Raw genomic sequence first — 18,552 nt, forward strand, 5'->3', positions numbered from 1 at the left:
AAACAAATTACCTCCAGGAAAAAAAAACCAACAGAAAACTCCTCTGTTTTATTTATGTGGGTTAAGATTTCCTAATCTGGTTGTTGAAAATTACAAAAGAAGTAAGGCCCTAAGGCTTGGCGTATTCCCCATTTATTAACTGAAACAAAGCAGCAATTCAAAATAGCCTGAAGGTGTGAAATAGAGATCATTCCATTCTCTTATCCTGATCCTGAAAACACCTGGACCCAGCCCACTGAGAAACAAGTTGACTGAGTTAGGACATACTAGTTATAAGATGCTTTGGTTTCCCACCTGCCAGACAGTCTGTTGTATAATTACAAGGTCTTTCCCAGACTTTCTGTTTTGGAATCATAAAACATTCTCATGAACTTTTTGGCAAAGCTAAACTCAATGGGGAGAGGGGGATATCATTTGGCAGGATTCTTGGTTTATATGACAAATCTAGCTTGGTTCCTTCCTGTCCATGCTGAAACACTGTGTCCTCTCTCACTTTCAAGATTATAGGTTTCTGAAACTTAACAAACACAGATCAGCAGTGACAAAAGCATAATAATATATAGGAACAAATGATGTCTTTTACATATTTTTGTATTGTTATTTTTAAAACTAAATAAAAGTGGTTGAATTAATGCAAAAGAAAAATATAAACTTGTATTGACAATGTTCTCTAGCTACCTATATATTTAATATTTTCCAGATGTATTGAGCACTAAGATCATTAAAATAGGTTCTACCACAGTATGAACATTAGCACTGAGTTGAGCATGCTAGTATCTCTCTCTATTCAAAAATATAGAACTAAGTGGATATCCAAATAATAAGTGAAAACAGATTTAATTCTTCCTTTAACTTTTGTTTCACCATTTCCTATCAACTTCTGACAAGCAGAGTAGCACCATTCATTTCCAATATTCTTACAGAAATGTCTTTTCTGCATTAAAAAAAGTAAAAAAGCAACAATATGGTAAATTAACTCATTTGGATTAACTGAACTCTTTTAAAATCTTCAGTTTATGACTGATTCTGCTTGCATTCACATACACTACTAATACTGTACTGTATAATGAATCTGTATAACTATTTTTCTTTTGACTATGTCATGTACCAATTTTACTTGCCCTCTGTGATAATTAAAAAACAATAGAAGTAAACTTACACTTGCTGGCTAGATTAGCATTTCATAGAATCTGTTTTGCTGCATCTTGCCCTGAGCAAGAGGTTAAACAAAATGACCTCTGAGGTGTTTTCCAACTCTGTAATTTTGTGATTTTATGATCTGGGAATTACCTGTAGCTGAACAGAATTCAAAGTTCACAGATGCTGGCTGGGGATTCTGGGAGTTAAAGTCCACATATTTTAAAGTTGCCATGGTTGAGAAACATTGGTCTAACCACTTTGCAAGACCCCACACAAGCAATCTTCTTCTAAATTTGTTCCTTCCACTCTTCCAAAATGTTGAGCTTGAAGGCCTTGTTCCTAGAGCATCAAATAAATCAACCAAGAATCAGAAGAGAGGGAAGTCTAGATGTCAGGATTGGATCATCACACACAGCTTTCTTCTGTTCAGTATTTCTTTCAATAATTCAATTACATTATTCCAGGAAATGGTGCAGATAAGGCAATTTTAATGTAAAAATGCATTTATTTATGCATTGAATAAAGAAAGCATTACCATGCCTCCCCCCCCCTGTAAATTCCAAAAGACTTTTTTTCATTCTATGCAAAAAAGACAGCCCCCCCCCGCCACAGCTATTCGCACCAAGAATAGGCTTGAGATAATACACCTATTAAATTCTATAGTACTCAGCATTTTGGGCCACATTGTATAAATTCCTCTGAACAAAATTTACATGCATTTGAGATTTGGTTAATTAATTTGCTATTATGATTGACAAAAGATAAGAGGTCCAAAGAAATGTCAAGAAATGTCAACAGTAACAGGATGAGCCATTGCATATAAGGAGGCTAAAACATATAAAGAACAGTTGCTGGAATTGGGTATGTCTAGTTTAATGAAGAGAAGGCTGAGGGGTCACATGATAGCAGTGTTCCAATATCTCAGGGGCTGCCACAAAGAAGAGAGAGTCAGGCTATTTTCCAAAGCACCTGAGAGCAGGACAAGAAGCAACGGATGGAAACTAATCAAGGAGAGAAGCAACCTAGAACTAAGGAGAAATTTCCTGACAGTTAGAACAATTAATCAGTGGAACTACTTGCCTCCAGAAGCTGTGAATGCTCCAACACTGGACGTATTTAAGAAGAGACTGGACAGCCATTTGTTTGAAATGGTATAGGGTTTCCTGCTTGAGCAGGGGTTGGACTAGATGACCTCCAAGGTCCCTTCCATTATTATTATTATTATTATTATTATTATTATTATTATTATTATTATTATTATTATTATTATTATTATTATCCCCAATCCCTTCAAGCTCTGAGGATTTTACCTAGTAGGCTAATGAAATGTCTGCAACACACACACACACACACACACACACACACACACACCAACATCCAAGTTCAGGGAACAACAAGAACTCTACAAATGTCAAAAATGCTATAATGTCATGGATATGCAGTAGGCAATAAAGACCTGTTTATGTAATCTGGTCACAAAGTAGCCTTTTCTAATGCTGCTTGAAGAATTGAAACTACTTAGTTTAGTATTTAGATACAGTCCACTAAAAACAAAATCCACATTGACACACATATGCACACATACATGGACAGGCACAGATACACAAATCAGAATGAATCTATTAGTACTTTTCAAATTAACACATTTTGTTTACAAGGCATAGGCCTTTGGGAACTATAGCTCAGTATTTGATGCTGTAGCTCATGAAATCTTATGTCTTTTAATAAAATGTGTTAGTCTGGAAAGTGATCCCAGAGTTGTTCTGATTTTTGTCTACCATAGACTAACATGGCTCTTCTCCTACAATAGGTATAAAAAATTTAAGTCAACATGAGCCAGGCAGGGGTGTCAAGCTCGCAACGTCACCTGATGAGTCACAATGTATTGCTTCTTTTTTCCCATTGCCGGCAATGGTTTTGGCATGACACATTCGGCCCGTAGGCCAGCAGTTTGACACCCCTGAGGCTTTTCTGATGTTTATGATTGCCCTTGATGACTGTGTGAACAGGTTTTGAGGTCCAATGTTTTTTCTAATTGAGCAGGAATTGCCTTGTGGACTTTCTCTTTCTCTTTCACTTTCACTTTCTCTTCCTCTCTCTCCCTCTCCCTCTCTCTTATATTAAAAACCTTTCATATGTAAGTTGGTTGATACTTCAAAAGAACAACCATTTTGGGCTAAAAGTAAAGCAGTCTAGTCTTATTTGGTTCCCTCCTGATGTGCTGGAATTTCCACAATCCAAAGTCTATGTAGCTGGTAATGTGGCATGAAGTCCAACGGTGACCAGGTTGGGAAGATAAATTTAAGATGATTTTAGTTTTGCTAACATCAATCATAAACAAGTAATCAAACAGGTTTTCCTTTACAAAAGACAAAAGAACCCCCAAATTATTGTTACCTCTATTATTTACTACTATGTATATTTCAGTAAAGTTAATGTACGGTTGATTTGATAGTGTTGGGAACATTAGCTCTAAACTACATAATTTCTGTTATGTTCTCTTAATTAGACTAATCTGAATAAGCTCGCAATAAGGATAGCTCTCAGGAGATAAGCAAATAAGAGGAAACAGTTTCTTCCAACTATTTATTTCATAATGGTTCAATAGTATGGCTGAGCAATTCTGGGGTAGTGGGGAAGTACTTGTGGCTTTTAAAAATGCTTCTGGTAAAAGATTCAAAATTCAAGATTCTTTTTTCCACCACTTCCTTTGGAAAAGAAAACAATGTACTAAAAATCAGCTGTGGACTGATTTTCAGTGATCCACACCCAATGTTGTATGAATAAGTATACTTGTTAGAAAACAAGCCTCTTTGGATTTCACAGCATTGACTCTGGACTGCTAGCTGATAAACAGTAAAAGTGAACTAAGCAGGAAGACAGTGGAATGTGTTACTCATTGTTGCTTTGGCCACACTTATATTTACATATCAACTGGCTCCTTTGCTTTAGTTTATGATGACATCTGCTGGATACTTCTATCTGAAACAGCCTACTTATTTTATACACACTCATACATACACACAAACACACCCATGGCACACAGGCCAACATACCATTGAACAAAAACAGGAAAGATATTTAGAAGCCAAAAAACTCAGGAAACCACAATAAGTTCTTTGTTTTCTCAGCACTCTGTTGTTCCAGTATTTGGCATCTATCCCCCCTCATCAGAAATCATGAGAATAGAACTTTACAGAGAGAGAAGTTTAGGAATATCTTTGTCATATGCAATCCAGATTCCCATGACTCTCATTTGTATATGGAAGATAGCAAATCTGCGGTTGGATGTTCCCCCAAGGATTTCCTCTGCTTCTCCATATTTGGTCCCACAGACTCCAACAGACCAAATAGCCCCCTATCAGCTGTGTGGTTATCACTTAAAGTACTCAGTCTAATTACCTTTTTGTACAAAGTATAGATTTTTTTAAAGCTCAGGAACAGTCAGTTACATTCATCTGAATAGCTTTTACAAGGAATAAGATGCAAGGAAACATTTTCATGTAAGTTATAAGAATTCACTGTCATCTGTCCTATACCCTTTCATAAAGTAATATCAAGATACAGAGACTACTGTAGGCTCTGAAAAAATGATGCCCATATATCTCATTAGCCTTTGTTTTTAAAGTTGCATTATGTTTATTTTTAAACTCAAAATAGCGCTAGCCTCTTCTAAATAAATCTGCTCTAAATTGATCTGTATTCTGCTTACTATAACCTAGTCCAAGAAGCATAGAAAACATAGTTATAGCCTAGCAGGTATGTCAAACTGCCGGCCTGTGGGCTGGATGCATCATACTGAAACCGCACCCATCCCATTGCCGGCAATGGGGAAAAAAATCGTGATGCCTGGCTAAGGGGTCAATATATAAACGAAATGGTGGCTAACATCAGATTACATTAAAAACATTTTTAAGATACAAATACATCAACAAGAAAATAACTCTGAGCCTGCTTAGACCATAGAGAAAATCCAGTTGAAAGACTACAATATTCATGGCATCAGAAGTATGACCTTTCCTATCACATTCTCCAGGCATCTAGCAATGTAATGATTTCTAAAGGATACATTAATAAATGTTTTGCACTTTTTAAAATCTGGGAATGTGGCTGCAATGTAACTGAGAATTCTCAAAACCATAGGGAGGATCCTTCATGGAGCAGCCAGTCTGGCTTCTGGTATTATGGCAACTGCAATGGGAACAGATCATTTGGGGCGGGCAGGGCACAGTAAAAAAAAAAAAGACAAGTGGGGGGGCAAGGTTTCATGTGATTTGCAGTTCAATTTTTGTGGTTTTGGCCCCCTCCCTGTATATGTCCATGAATGGGAGTTTTTCAGCCTTCTTTATGATTTATAAATGCATTGTGCTATAAACAGAATACAATACAGTAAATACAGCAATAATTAAATATATATTATTGCAAGAGACGATGAGGCAAACTTTTTTATTTAATTCAGTGTCAGTAATTAAAGTAGACTTTTCTGAATTGACCATCTTTTGTGTCATTCACATCATGGCTTCCTGAATTTGCTGTTCTAAATTTCACTGAATTAATAATCTTAATTATTAGATTCCAGCTCTTCAATAAAAAGTCAAGGGGCCATCAGAGACAGTCTGTTTTAGCATATCTGGTAAAATCTAAACTTTAGAATCTCTGTTTTCTTTTTTGAAAGAGGTAATCCTGAGTTTCTGATGTTGAGGAAGTAGTTCCAAACCCTGTGAACAGAAGGCTGAAGAGTACGTGAACAGATGGGCTAGCTCTCCTGAAATAATCTCTAAAAAGGGATCATATTTAGTGGCACAGTAGTAGTTTTCATGCAGTAGATCATCCAATTAGACCATTATCTAATTGAAAAGGATCAGGTACAAAATGATGTAAGAGGCTTCTGCTTCAAGCCATTGAGTCTTATCAGAACAGAAAATACTGAATACTTGATGATGAAATAGGTCAACTAGTATAAGACAGTTCTTTATACCTAGTGTACAAGGACAAGCATCATCATTTGGAGCAACCATCACCAAGTCATACAGTTTTCAAAGGAATGTGTATATGATTGTATTAAGGTGTTGAATGTCAAAGCTAATTCATTTTGATTACCTAGATAGTAAAAAGGTAAAGGTTCCCCCGCACATGCATGCTAGTCGTTTCCGACTCTAGGGGCCGGTGCTCATCTCCGTTTCAAAGCTGAAGAGCCAGCGCTTGTCTGAGGACGTCTCCGTGGTCATGTGGCCAGCATGACTAGACGCCAAAGGCGCATGGAACGCTGTTACCTTCCCACCGTAGTGGTCCCTATTTTTCTACTTGCATTTTTACGTGCTTTCGAACTGCTAGGTTGGCAGAAGCTGGGACGAGTAACAGGCGCTCACTCTGTTACGCGACACTCGGGATTCGACCCGCCAAACTGCCGACCTTCTGATCGACAAGCTCAGTGTCCTAACCTAGAACAAAGCAGTAAATATGTCTTCCTATTACAAGCCAAGAAGCCCAAATCCGAAGAGAGATAAATATGATAATAGCTATCACTTTAAATGCTTCAAGAGACAAGTAGATATTTCAGGAAGGCATAGCTATTAGTGACTAGTAGCCTGAATGGCTGTAAACTGTCTCCAGAATAAATGCAGCATACTGTACCTTAGACACTAGCCTCTGGGAAAGAACAGTGAAAAGAGCTGTCTCATAAATTTATCAGATGAAACAGACATGACACTATGTGATACAGTGCTGGAATAAATAGCCCTTTGGTTTAATCCAGCTGGCAGTTCTTAGGTTTCAATGTTCTCATTTTATACCCATTGAGTTTCTTTCCCCCAGTTTCTGTATATTAGATCATGATTGGTTTCAAACATTTCCAAATTTGCTACAACAGCAATCCCAAAGCAATTTTGCAAGTAGTTTGAACATAACAAGGCTTTTTTTGAATAAATAGTTTATCAATGGCTATTTCACTTGTTGGAAACCAATCTCCTCTCCTCCCCTTCCCCAAGAGTAAGAGAAACTCAAAATGGATTTTATACATGAGCTTCCAATTGGGACTTGTTAATTACAGTATTTCCTGAGCAACAGTAACTATCAAATGAAGTCAAATAAATTGCAATGAACACGGACATACTGTATATTCAATTTCACAGCAACTAAGATTGTTGGCTGTGCAAGTACAAAGATAGCCAGTGAAATGATTGAAGTCTAGGAAACGAGCCTCTTGTCAGTCAACAGGAGTGCTGATTTACCACCAGCTTATCAGATATTTAGGAGCCGAGGACTTGGCAGTACAAAGAAACAACAGCCAATAGCCAGCCATCAACACACCAATCAACCAATAAGAAGGCACCACATACATAAGACGCATAGAATAGTCTAAGCACACACTACAGTAGAGAGAAATCCCCTGAGGATGGGCTCCAGCATGAGTACAAAAATTTGGAAGACTAAACTTCTGGTCCCAGTGACTAACACAGATTGTATCCTGCAACAACAACAATTTTCATAAATATCTTGTTTTTCTGTTTAGATAAATCATTCTGTTATACATCCCTATTAAATTAATGTTAAATTTCACATCAATAATTGCATTCCATTTTGGCAGACATTTTTTCTAAGTATATATTTGATTTGATTGATTTTATTTATTATATTTATATTTATATGCCGCCCTTCTCCCTAAGGACTCAGGGCGGCTCACAACAATAAAAACTAAAAACAACATGAAAATACAAAATTTTAAGAAGAATTAAACAGTAGATATGTTCAATACATAGTAATTTAACCCCATAAAACCAAATTTAAAACCATAGTCACTAGCCTTAAACATATCAAAATTTGCAATTATAGTATGTGTATTCAAATAATCATATATTATTGCATGTGCATTGCTGAAAAAGCACTCTAGTATCAGTTATATTGCAGCATAATCCAAAATGTCTTTTTGGTACAAAAACATCAGCCTTTGTGGAAAACCTAGTAATTATTGATGACAGTTTTGCAAAAGTTCAGCTAAACTGGCTTCCAGTTTTAGCTTGATGTCAGTTTCCTGAAGGGAAGTAATGCAAATATGAAATCTTCTTCTGCTTTATTTTAGGTCTGGATGGTAACCACCATTTCTGACAAAACAAACTCCTCAGGGCTCTGGAAGCAATGTTCAGAAAGCAGTTGCCAGAATCTTGTTTTTAACAATGATGACATGGGTAATATGCTGTTTATTTTCATCTACGGATATTGCTTTAATGGTATATTGCTATCCATTTAACTCCTGCGTTCCTTTCTCTCTTTCTTCCCTTGTGTCTTTAGCTGCCCTCAAGGCTGTGCAGGCCTTCATGATCCTGGCCATCATCTTCTCCTTCATTTCTTTGGTCATGTTCGTGGTACAGCTCTTCACCATGGAGAAGGGGAAACGCTTCTACATCACGGGAGCCATTATGCTGATTTGCTGTAAGGAAAGCTATTGTCTATAGCAAACTGGAAATTAGTCCAAAATACTGGAGAAGGGTGACATATAGTTATGATGTGTAAATCTAACAGAATAATACAGTTGGGAGAGACCTTGGAGGTCTTCTAGTCCAACTCCCTGCTCAAGTTGGAAAGTTGGAAACCTTATCTAATACTATGTGAAGTACTATATCTAGAACCGGCAGCTGAACAGCAGACAAGGGAGACTGTTGTAAGCAGCAAACCAGTGGGTCACAGTATATTCAGTAATTGCCTAGACCCATACCCCAATCTCAGCTCGAGTGGGCAGCCAGGCAGCCCAACCCAGGATCCAGCAAATGAGAGGCAGCCCGACTACCACAGCCCTCTCCGTGTGCCCTTCCAGGTCTGCAGGCCTCCCCAATGACTTGCCCCAGGTGGAAGACTTGATCAATGTTCTCTCCCCAGCCAGATCAGCAGGCCCCTCCCCCGCCTCCTGGTCTGGCAGAGGACAAAAGGTCTGGAGCAATCCATCCGGCTATGAAGAATTGGTGGCAACACAGCAGCAGCAACAGAGATGATTCGAGCTAGAGAACTCTGATCTCTAAAGCTGAGTGGATGGCTGAGAGGAGCAGACCAGACAGTGGAGCTGAGCTGAATGGAAAGCTGAACGGAGGCCCGACCAGAGCAGAGACAAGCACCAAAAGACAGAACGGAGCTGGCAGAGAAAACAACAAGAGGCAGGAGCAGCAAGCAATGGAAGTGAAGGCAACAATTAAGTTTGAGGTCCCAATAGGAAGGGCGGGAAGATTCCCAGTAAAGAATAAAAATAAATACAGGACAGAAAGCAAAAGCTAAATAAATAAGCAAATAATAAGGCTAAGAGTGGAACATTAGAAATCAAGAAAGAATAAAGAGGCAAATCTTAACAAGGCTAATCTTAAATAATAAGATAGGGAGGAATTGGAGCTCAAAAACTTAAAAAAATAGAGGGGGAAAAAGGATAAATAAAACTAACACAATAGTAAGAAGGTTAAAAAAATAAGGTAGAAAAAATGAGCACAAACAGGCAGAAAAAGAATAGGGGGAAAATAGGCATAATTACCTAGAACAGAGTAGAAAGAAACAAGGCTAACAGCAAAGCACATCTACCAACCAAAAAGAGGGATTTTCAAACAACAAACTCATGGAACAGGCAACTGATACTATTGTGATATGCAATACATGTTCCATGTATGTGCGTATGCCCAAAGAACACCCAAATTATACATGCATTAGATGTAAACCATGTGAACTAGAGAAAAAAGTAAGGGACTTAGAGGCAACCCTAGCCAAAATCCAACCTACACAAGAAAGCTATGTCCAAACTGAAACAAATAATGAACAAATAACTCCCAGAGGACTTGACCCTACTGATAAACCCTTGGAGGAAGGAAAATGGAGGTATGTCATGCACAGAAGGAAACACAATAATCAAAGAAAGAAGCAGTAGACATCTAACAAACCCCTACTGCCCAATCTAACCCAACCAGAAGCAGCCCCATTAAAACTAAGCAATTGATTTCTCCCCCTGGGTGGAAAGATGCAGACCCACAACCTCCCCCTCAAAGAAAAGATGCAGACACCTAGCAAAGAAACAACACCAAACATCCCTAAAAGAGTCACCTCACTAAACACACTGAGATAAACAGAAAAGCATCCCAGACTGCACCCCCCCCTCCAAAAAAGGAAGGCAAGTGTTGGTAATAGGAGATTCTATCCTCAAAGGAACAGAATCAGCCATCTGCAGACCAGACATACAATCCTGGGAGGTATGTTGTCTCCCTGGAGCAAAAATCAAAGATGTGGCCAAGAATCTAACCAAAATAATTAGGCCCACAGATTACTACCCTTTCCTCCTCCTTTACATTGGGATGAATGACACAATAAAGAACCTGAGTACAATACTGAGAGATTATAAGTAACTAGGCAATGAAGTTAAGGAGCTAGGAGCATAAGTAGTGTTCTCATCAGTACCACCAACAAAAGGCCAACCCCATGCAAGAAGCATGGGAAACTCTGAAAAATATGATCATAAAAGCTCAGTCCAGCACAATACCACTGAAAAAGAAAAAAACAAGAAATTCAAGAAGAAACCAGCATGGCTGCACAAAGCTCTCTCTGACAAACTGAAAGACAAAAAGGACAAGTACAAAAAATGGAAAGAGGGACACATAACTGAGGCTGATTACCAGCAGACAGCCAGAAGAAGAAGTCAGTAAAGCAAAGGCTCAGAATGAAGAAAGACTTGCAATAGAAATCAAGGACAATAAAAAAAAATTCTTTCAACATATTAATAACAAGAAAAAAGTCAAGGAAACAGTAGGTCCACTAAAGAAAGAAGATGGCAAGGAAGTAACAGGCAGTAGGGAGAAAGCAGAGCTGCTTAACTCACTCTTTGCATCAGTCTTCACACAAAAAGAAATTATAGCCCAACATATCAAAAAAACCAGTGCAAAAGACAAACTAGAAACAAAAATTAAAAAGCAAGAAAATGTTAAGAGAACACCTATTCGACCTTGACAATTATAAATCACTGGTACCTGACAGATTACATCCCAGAGTTCTGAAGGAGCTGGCAGATGTTATCTCAGAACCATTGCAACATATCTTTCAAAAATCCTGGAGCACTAGGGAAGTATCTGATGATTGGTAAAGGGCTGATGTGATTCCCATCTTCAAGAAAAAAAAAACAGACCCAGGAAACTACAGACCAAACATCAATACCTGAGAAGATCCTGGAAAAGATAATCAAAAAACAGAACAGCAAACAACTGGAAGCAAACAGAGTTATAACCAGTAGCCAGCACAGGTTTGCCAAAAACAGATCATGCCAAACCAATCTTACTTCATTTTTTGATAAAGTGACCAAATTAGTAGACCAGAGAAATGTTGTGGACATAGTATACTTAGATTTCAGTAAGGCAGTTGACAAATTTGACCACAACCTGCTGCTTAGTGAACTAGAAAAAGGTGGGATAGTCAACATCACCACCAGATGGATCTGTAGCTGGCTGACAAACCATACTCAGCAAATAGTCCCCAATGGTACTACATCCACATGGAGAGAAGTAAGCAGTGGGGTACCACAAGGCTCTGTCTTAGGCCCAATACTCTTTAATATTTTCATCAATGACTTAGATGAGGGAATAGAAGGGAAACTCATCAAATTTGCAGATGACACTAAACTGGCAGGAATAGCCAACATCCCAGAAGACAAGGTCAGGATCCAAAAAGATCTTGACAGACTTGAACAATGGCCCTATCCAACAAAATGAGTTTTAATGTGGAGAAAAGCAAAGTTTTATATTTAGGCAGGAAAAAGCAAAAAGTTTAAATACAGATTAGGCGAGACCTAGCTCAAAAACAGCAACTGTGAGAGGGACCTTGGAGTCCTAGTGGACGAACACTTGACTATGAGCCAGCAGTGTGCAGCAGCAGCCAAAAAAACTAATACAATTGTGGGTTGTATAAACAGAAGCATAGAATCAAGATCACATGAAGTATTAGTACTGCTTTATAAAACCCTAGTAAGACCACACGTGGAATATTGCAACTAGTTTTGGTCACCATACTACAAAAAAGATGTTGAGACCTTGGAAAAAGTTCAGAGAAGAGCAACTAAGTTGATCAAAGGCCTGGAGACTGAAACATATGAAGAACAGCTGCAGGACTTGGGTTTGGCTAGTCTAAAGAAAGAAAGAAAAGGGTGACATGATAGCAGTATTCCAGTATTTGAGGGGCTGCCACAAAGAAGAGGGGGTCAAACTATTCTCCAAAGCACCAGAGGGCAGGAAAAGAAACAATGGTTGGAAACTGACCAAAGAGAGAAGCAATCTGGAATTAAGGAGAAACTTCCTAACAGTGAGGACAATTAACCAGTGGAACATTTTGCCTTCAGAAATCATGGGTGCTCCATCACTGGAGGTTTTTAAGAAGAGACTAGACCATGGGTCAGCAACCCGTGGCTCTGGAGCTGCATGCGGCTTGCAGTTTGCAGAGAAAGAGACAGAGACAGAGAGAGGCACTTGCGCTTCCCTTCTCTCTCTCTCTCTCTCTCTCTCTCTCTCTCTCTCTCTCTCTCTCTCTGTGTGTGTGTGTGTGTGTGTGTGTGTGTGTGTGTGTGTGTGTGTAACTCATGCTGACCTCCAAGAAGCTGACAAGCTTACTGGGTGGGGCTCCTGACTTTCCTGGGTCTCAACAGGAAGCAGGAAGCAGCAGGAGAGCCAACCCAATAAAAATGTGTGTCAGCTTGTCCGAGAACAGTGTGAAGCCAGCTTGCCAGGTGAGCAGAAGATCGGAGAGAGGGAGAGGGGGGAAGATAGGGAGGGAGAGAGGGAGGGAGAGAAAGAGAGGGAGAGAGAGAGGGAAGGAGGGGGAGAGAGAGAGGGAAGGAGGGGGAGAGAGAGAAAGAAGCGCAAGTGCCTCTCTCTGTCTCTTTCTGTATCTCTCTCTCTCTGTCTCTCTGTCTCTCTCTCTCACACACACACAACACACAAACACACTGAGTGGGGAAAGAGGACTGGCAGACCAAGGGCAGAAAGAGAGAGGGAGAGAGAGAGAGGAAGGGAGAGAGAGAGTGAGAAAATATGAATATATGTGGTTGTCCTTACTGGACTTTTAGTAAAGAATGTTTAAAGAAATATTTTGATGTTTTTTTTTAATTAAGAGGTGAGGTATGGGGATAATTATGTTGTATTTAAAGATGGTAGATAAGCTACTAAAATTGTTTTTACCTGTTGGGATGAAGGAGAAAGGTTTTTCCCCCTCTTTCTCCTGTCCTTTTCTTTTTTTTCCCCTGCAATTTTTTTCTTTTCTATTTTTCTGTTTGTAGTTTTTATAGTTTGCACTGGTTTTTTATTTCATAAGTACAAGGAGGACTCAAATAGACATTTGAGTATTTTATTTGAAAGTAACCTTCGACCCAGCATCTTTTTTTTTTTTGGAGTTCAAAATGTTTTTGTTGCATGCAGAAATATTTTTTTTTCTTTGTAGCAGTTCATTGATTTCATAAATGCAGCACACTCTAGTTTTTTTATACATAGCATAAAGGTAAAAAACAATATATGCAATGTTATCTTCATTTTAGATGTCAAAAGAGTTTTGCGGCTCCCAGTGTTTTCTTTTCAGTGGGAAACGGGTCCAAGTGGCTCTTTGAGTGTTTTAGGTTGCCTATCCCTGGACTAGACACTCACTTGTCTGAGATGGTATAGCTTCTCCTGCTTGAGCAGGGGGCTAGACTAGAAGACCTCCAAGGTCCCTTCCAGCTCTATTCTATTCTAGTACTTCATATAGTTTTATTGGATTCAAGAGGCACATAGTTAATTGCTTAAACAATAAAATATTTATCAGAGATAAGAAAATAGAAAACCTAAGTTTAAACATAAAGCATTCTTTCTTTGGTAGCTGTCAAGGTACCAGGACAAATTCTACAGGGTGGGCATTTTATAATTGTGAAGGCTACTGATGAAAAATGTCTTTCATCATGGTTACTTTCTATGCTTTTTTTTCACTTGGGGAAATTTGACAAGGGGCCTCAATGTTAAAAATGAAAAATCGTTCAGTACATGTGGAAAGAGATACTATCTTCCTTGACAGGGTACAGAAACAGTTACATTACTACTGGTATCAGGAGCCTACTCCAGAGATGAAAGTATAACAATTCCAAGGCATTCAGGTAGACTTGTCTATACATAAGAGACTGTAGAAGTACTCTACGTTGAGATTGAGACAGTCTTCTTTACATCAACTCAAGATTACAAAGTAGCATGCAGGCATTGGAGTTTTGAAGAACTTTTTATCAGACATGGTGTTAAGGAAGGGAAAAAAAGACAGAAAAATGGCTAGGAGAAAATAATGTGTTTCTGCATTCAGGATATCAGTTATGGCTCTATATGGAATACTGTAACTGCAGACATGAACTGAGTCCTATCAGTATTAGTGTTAGGTTTTGTATTTGATTTTTTTTAAATGCATCTGATAAGGGAACCATACTGTAAATGTGACTCAAAGAAAATATATATTTATTTTATAATAACAAAGCGGTTGGATTTTTTTCAGTATTCAAATAAAGTAGGTTAATCCTTTTCTCTCCTTTCACTCTTCACTGTGAAATCTACAATTGTTTGGATGAACTAACGATTTAAAGTGTCTTCCCAATTTTACTTTATTGTATTATTTATTTGTTTGGTTGCTTTTGTTTTCACAGGGCTGTTTATTTTGATTGCTGCCTCGATCTATACTGCCCGATTTCCTCAGTATTACAAAGACGGTCACCATGGATATTCCTTTATACTGGCCTGGATCTGCTTTTGCTTTAGCTTTATTATTGGGATCCTCTATCTTGTACTCAGGAAAAAATAAGAGTTGTCAGGGTAAAATAGAGAGGGAAGATTAGAAATTGGGGGCCTTGGGGGGGGGTTGTGAACTCACTTTGCTATGAGAAGTTTGCCAAAAATAATGAATATACTACTCACCCAACATGCCAAAAGACAGAAAATTCCACAAGAAAGAATCGCTATAGACCCCCTTCTATTATGAATTTAAGACCTTGAAGATGGCTGAAGAATCTGATATCTCTCAGACTCCATTCAAAGGCCTCAGTGTTCTCCTTCACTGACAGCTGAAATGGCAGAAATAAATTAAGTTGTTCAATTTCCTTCTTGATCCTTCAGCAGCATGACATATCACCCATGAACACCACCATCCATTTCTAGTAATCCAAGAAAGTATAATGAAGTGAGATACTAGAAATATCAACCTCCCTTCCAAATTAAACAGTGTTAGAGCTGGATATATTATAAAGTAAAATGAGGTACTTGCCTCAGGCATCTGATGCTGAAAGGTAGCAATGAAGTGCTGGATGACAGAACTGTAGTTATTTCTCAAACTAACTTGCATCTCCTAAGCTATCTAACTGTTCCATAACCAGTTCCATTTATCACTGTGCCTATTTTCCAAATTTGGAATGGGAGAGATGTTACTTCATTGTGCATTTCATTTTTTTGTAATAAAGAATAGTGCTGCTGTTGTTGAAGATAAAAGGCAGTAGCCATTGGAGAATGAAAAAGAAGTGAATGGTAAAGGAAGATGGGGTAGGGTGGAAAAAGGCAAACAATATTCATAATTATAAAGCATGTCATTAAGATATGCAACTTTCTAACAAAACTTGATGTATCCATTTTACAAAGCTACACTATGAAGATAGAACTGTTGGGTCCATAAAGTTTGTGTTCTTCAAGCTGTCAATCCTTGAGGCATTCAACTCTGGCTCATGGGATCTCATCTCCCAGCACCAAATTAGATTAAACTGTCAAAACTTTCTCCTTTTATTGAATAGAATGAGGGACTGGAGGGGGTGAAACATTGTTAAAGTGGGGCTTTCAATATTGGAACTTGCATTTAAACTATAATATATAATGTGTGTTGGGGCAGACCTTAATATTGCATTGGTAAAGAAAGAAATTATTTGTAGTATAAAACAGGGTTCCTGAGTCAGAATTCTGTGATAATAGAAACAAAGCTTCTGCTGTGTGTGTGTGTGTGTGTGTGTGTGTGTGTGTGTGTGTGTAGCCATCTTAATTCTCTCCCCTCCCAATTTTTATTGCATGTAGTGTGTCTCCCAAGGGAGAAGAAGAAGCCCAGCTAATTAAATTTTGCAAATAGAGGGCCAAGCAGAAAATTGCTATATAAAAGTGGAAAGACTTCTTATTACATCATAGTTACAGTTTGCCTTCCTGTCACACAGTTCAGCTAAAAAATAATGAATGGAAACTATGCTTAGGAAGTTGCTAATACTCTCTCTGCTTTATTGTACTTGAGTGATATGAAAAGTTAAGGAGGGGTTCAGAATTGCAAGTTTAGTATAAACAGTATTCTCTTTTTGCTTTCTCCATTATACTGTTTTTACATGTATTTGCTAGATTGTGTTCTGTCATACTTGCCATTTCTCAACATTTATTTTTGGTGCAGCCATTGTAAATATTTTGATACAACTGTCCCTAGAAGTAGGGATATATAAAATAAAGTAAAATTCCATTTCTCAGACATGTGAGTCTTATTGATTTTCCAGAAGCATACATCAATAGCACTTCTTCCCCTAAAGGAAAAATTAGGACAGTCTAGTATTTTCAGGATAACCAGCTTGGCAGAGGCTGAGGTATTGCTGCTATGCAGCTATAGTGGTGATACACAGGTTATTTCTGGAGCCCAGCTTTATGTAAAGGCATTTGTGTCCAACTATTTACAGTACCAATTGAGATCTCACAAAGGATCACTGCCACCCCTTTTTGGTAAGCAAATCTTGGATAGGAAACACCATCATGTTTCTAGAAGGTTTTGGTAACAGCATGGTCATCTCTTGCCTTCAGTTTCATGGTGGGGCAAGGTTTTACTGCATATAGATGGAACAACTGAGAAGGCAGCCTCCATCAAAGTCTAGGTTGTGCTGAACCAAATGCAATAAATACCTTGCCTGAAACATTTTTGAAATTGTGTGAAAAGTTAGCTATTAATGATCCATTTGCTTTTCTGGGATGCAAGGCTTGACAAGAGAGTGAAGAGTGCCCAATAATTTCCCCTTTTGGATGGGATCATTCTAGAGAGCTAGGAGTGTTGACATAGCTGGTTGGCAAACTTTGGGTTCTTCATTACTGACACATTACTGACATTCTTCATTACTGACACATTACTGACATTTGTGTTCTTCATTACTGACTTCAGTGAGATACTAAGCTGGATGACCTACTCACCACTTCTACACAATTTGGCAGAATCAGCTGAAGCAGGCTGCTACACAGGTATAAGGCCACAGAAACAGACAGCTCGGAGAAAAAGTGGTTTTCTTATGCAGGGGGGAACCACTTGTACCTTGCCATCCCCTATTCTTAAACACAGTAAATGTTTGGCCAGTGACATTTGGCCTACTACACACCCTCTTCTTGTAAGAAGTGTTCAACTGCCCCAGTCGGAAGGAACTTTAAAATAAAGTTTGATTTAAATAGGTCAATAAAATTTAAGGTATTCAGAGTGCTGAATAGAAATTCAAGTTAAATTGGAATAGCTAGCACAGAATGTAAGATTACACTAGTTGGTGTAACGGTAAAGTTAGGGCGTAGATAACACAAATACAAGGGTGTCTGGAGGGAGTGAGGGAAAAGAAAGGCAGGATGACAGCAGCAATCAAAGCTTTGCCTGTTTCTTTTGTCTGTTGGACATATGATACACATAAAACATAGATGGAGCTTTGATCACATTATGTCAGTTGCTTTTTTTAGTTTTTTTGACCATACCCTGAGGTCACACTTGGATAGATCGAAGGATTTTAATAGTTTATGGATTTGAGGAAAAGGTAGGAACACACACAAAATGAACTGTTCACAAGAAGCCAGAGCAGCAGAATGGTCTCTTTTTCTCAGAAAATAGAAAAAAAAGCAGCAAAGCAAGAAAATCATTGGAAGACGGTGGGAAAAAATTATGTTCAAAGAGTAGAAAAGCATTCTTTTCCCAAACAGCTTTAACAAGGAGAATTTGTGGAAATGATAAGGCACATTGATTATTTAATCATGCCAATGACAGAGAGACCATCATACCACTCCATGTCATTCCCTCAGCATTTTAAATAAGAGGAAAATACAAAAGTGAATATTCTGTAACCACTTGGAAGCAGGAGAAAAGTTTCATTCATTTCTCTGAAGTCAGTCCAATTGTGGGACAATTCAATCAAATTGTCATTAAATCAAACCACTTTCTTGTGCATTTCTGTAAAGTAATACTATTCTCTTATTTTACTATATTAATTTGCAACCATAGCAACTAACTCCTCTGTACATAGTAGATACTCCTTCAAATTTGCATTGTGTGATATGGAAACCTGCAGGTGTTTAGGTCACATGGATATAAGGACAAAATGGAAATGCACTCTGGTTAGATGCTAAAAGCACTGAAAGAGGAAAACAAATCTGCTGAAAT

At 38.2% G+C, this 18,552-nt stretch overlaps 1 protein-coding gene across 1 annotated transcript in view; it reads left to right on the plus strand.

Annotated features, from left to right (window-relative positions):
- The window catches only part of EMP1 (epithelial membrane protein 1), a 39,372-nt gene extending 22,748 nt beyond the window's left edge, over positions 1-16,624 (plus strand). The window contains exons 3-5 of the mRNA XM_081330445.1: positions 8,219-8,324; positions 8,428-8,568; positions 14,792-16,624. Of these exons, the coding sequence (XP_081186571.1) occupies positions 8,219-8,324; positions 8,428-8,568; positions 14,792-14,946 (402 nt within the window). The 3' untranslated portion in view covers positions 14,947-16,624. The remainder of the gene's footprint in view (positions 1-8,218; positions 8,325-8,427; positions 8,569-14,791) is intronic.
- The last annotated feature ends 1,928 nt before the right edge of the window (positions 16,625-18,552 follow it).

The sequence above is a fragment of the Vipera berus genome (genome assembly GCF_964194415.1).
Source record: "Vipera berus genome assembly, chromosome: 6".
NCBI lineage: Eukaryota > Metazoa > Chordata > Lepidosauria > Squamata > Viperidae > Vipera > Vipera berus.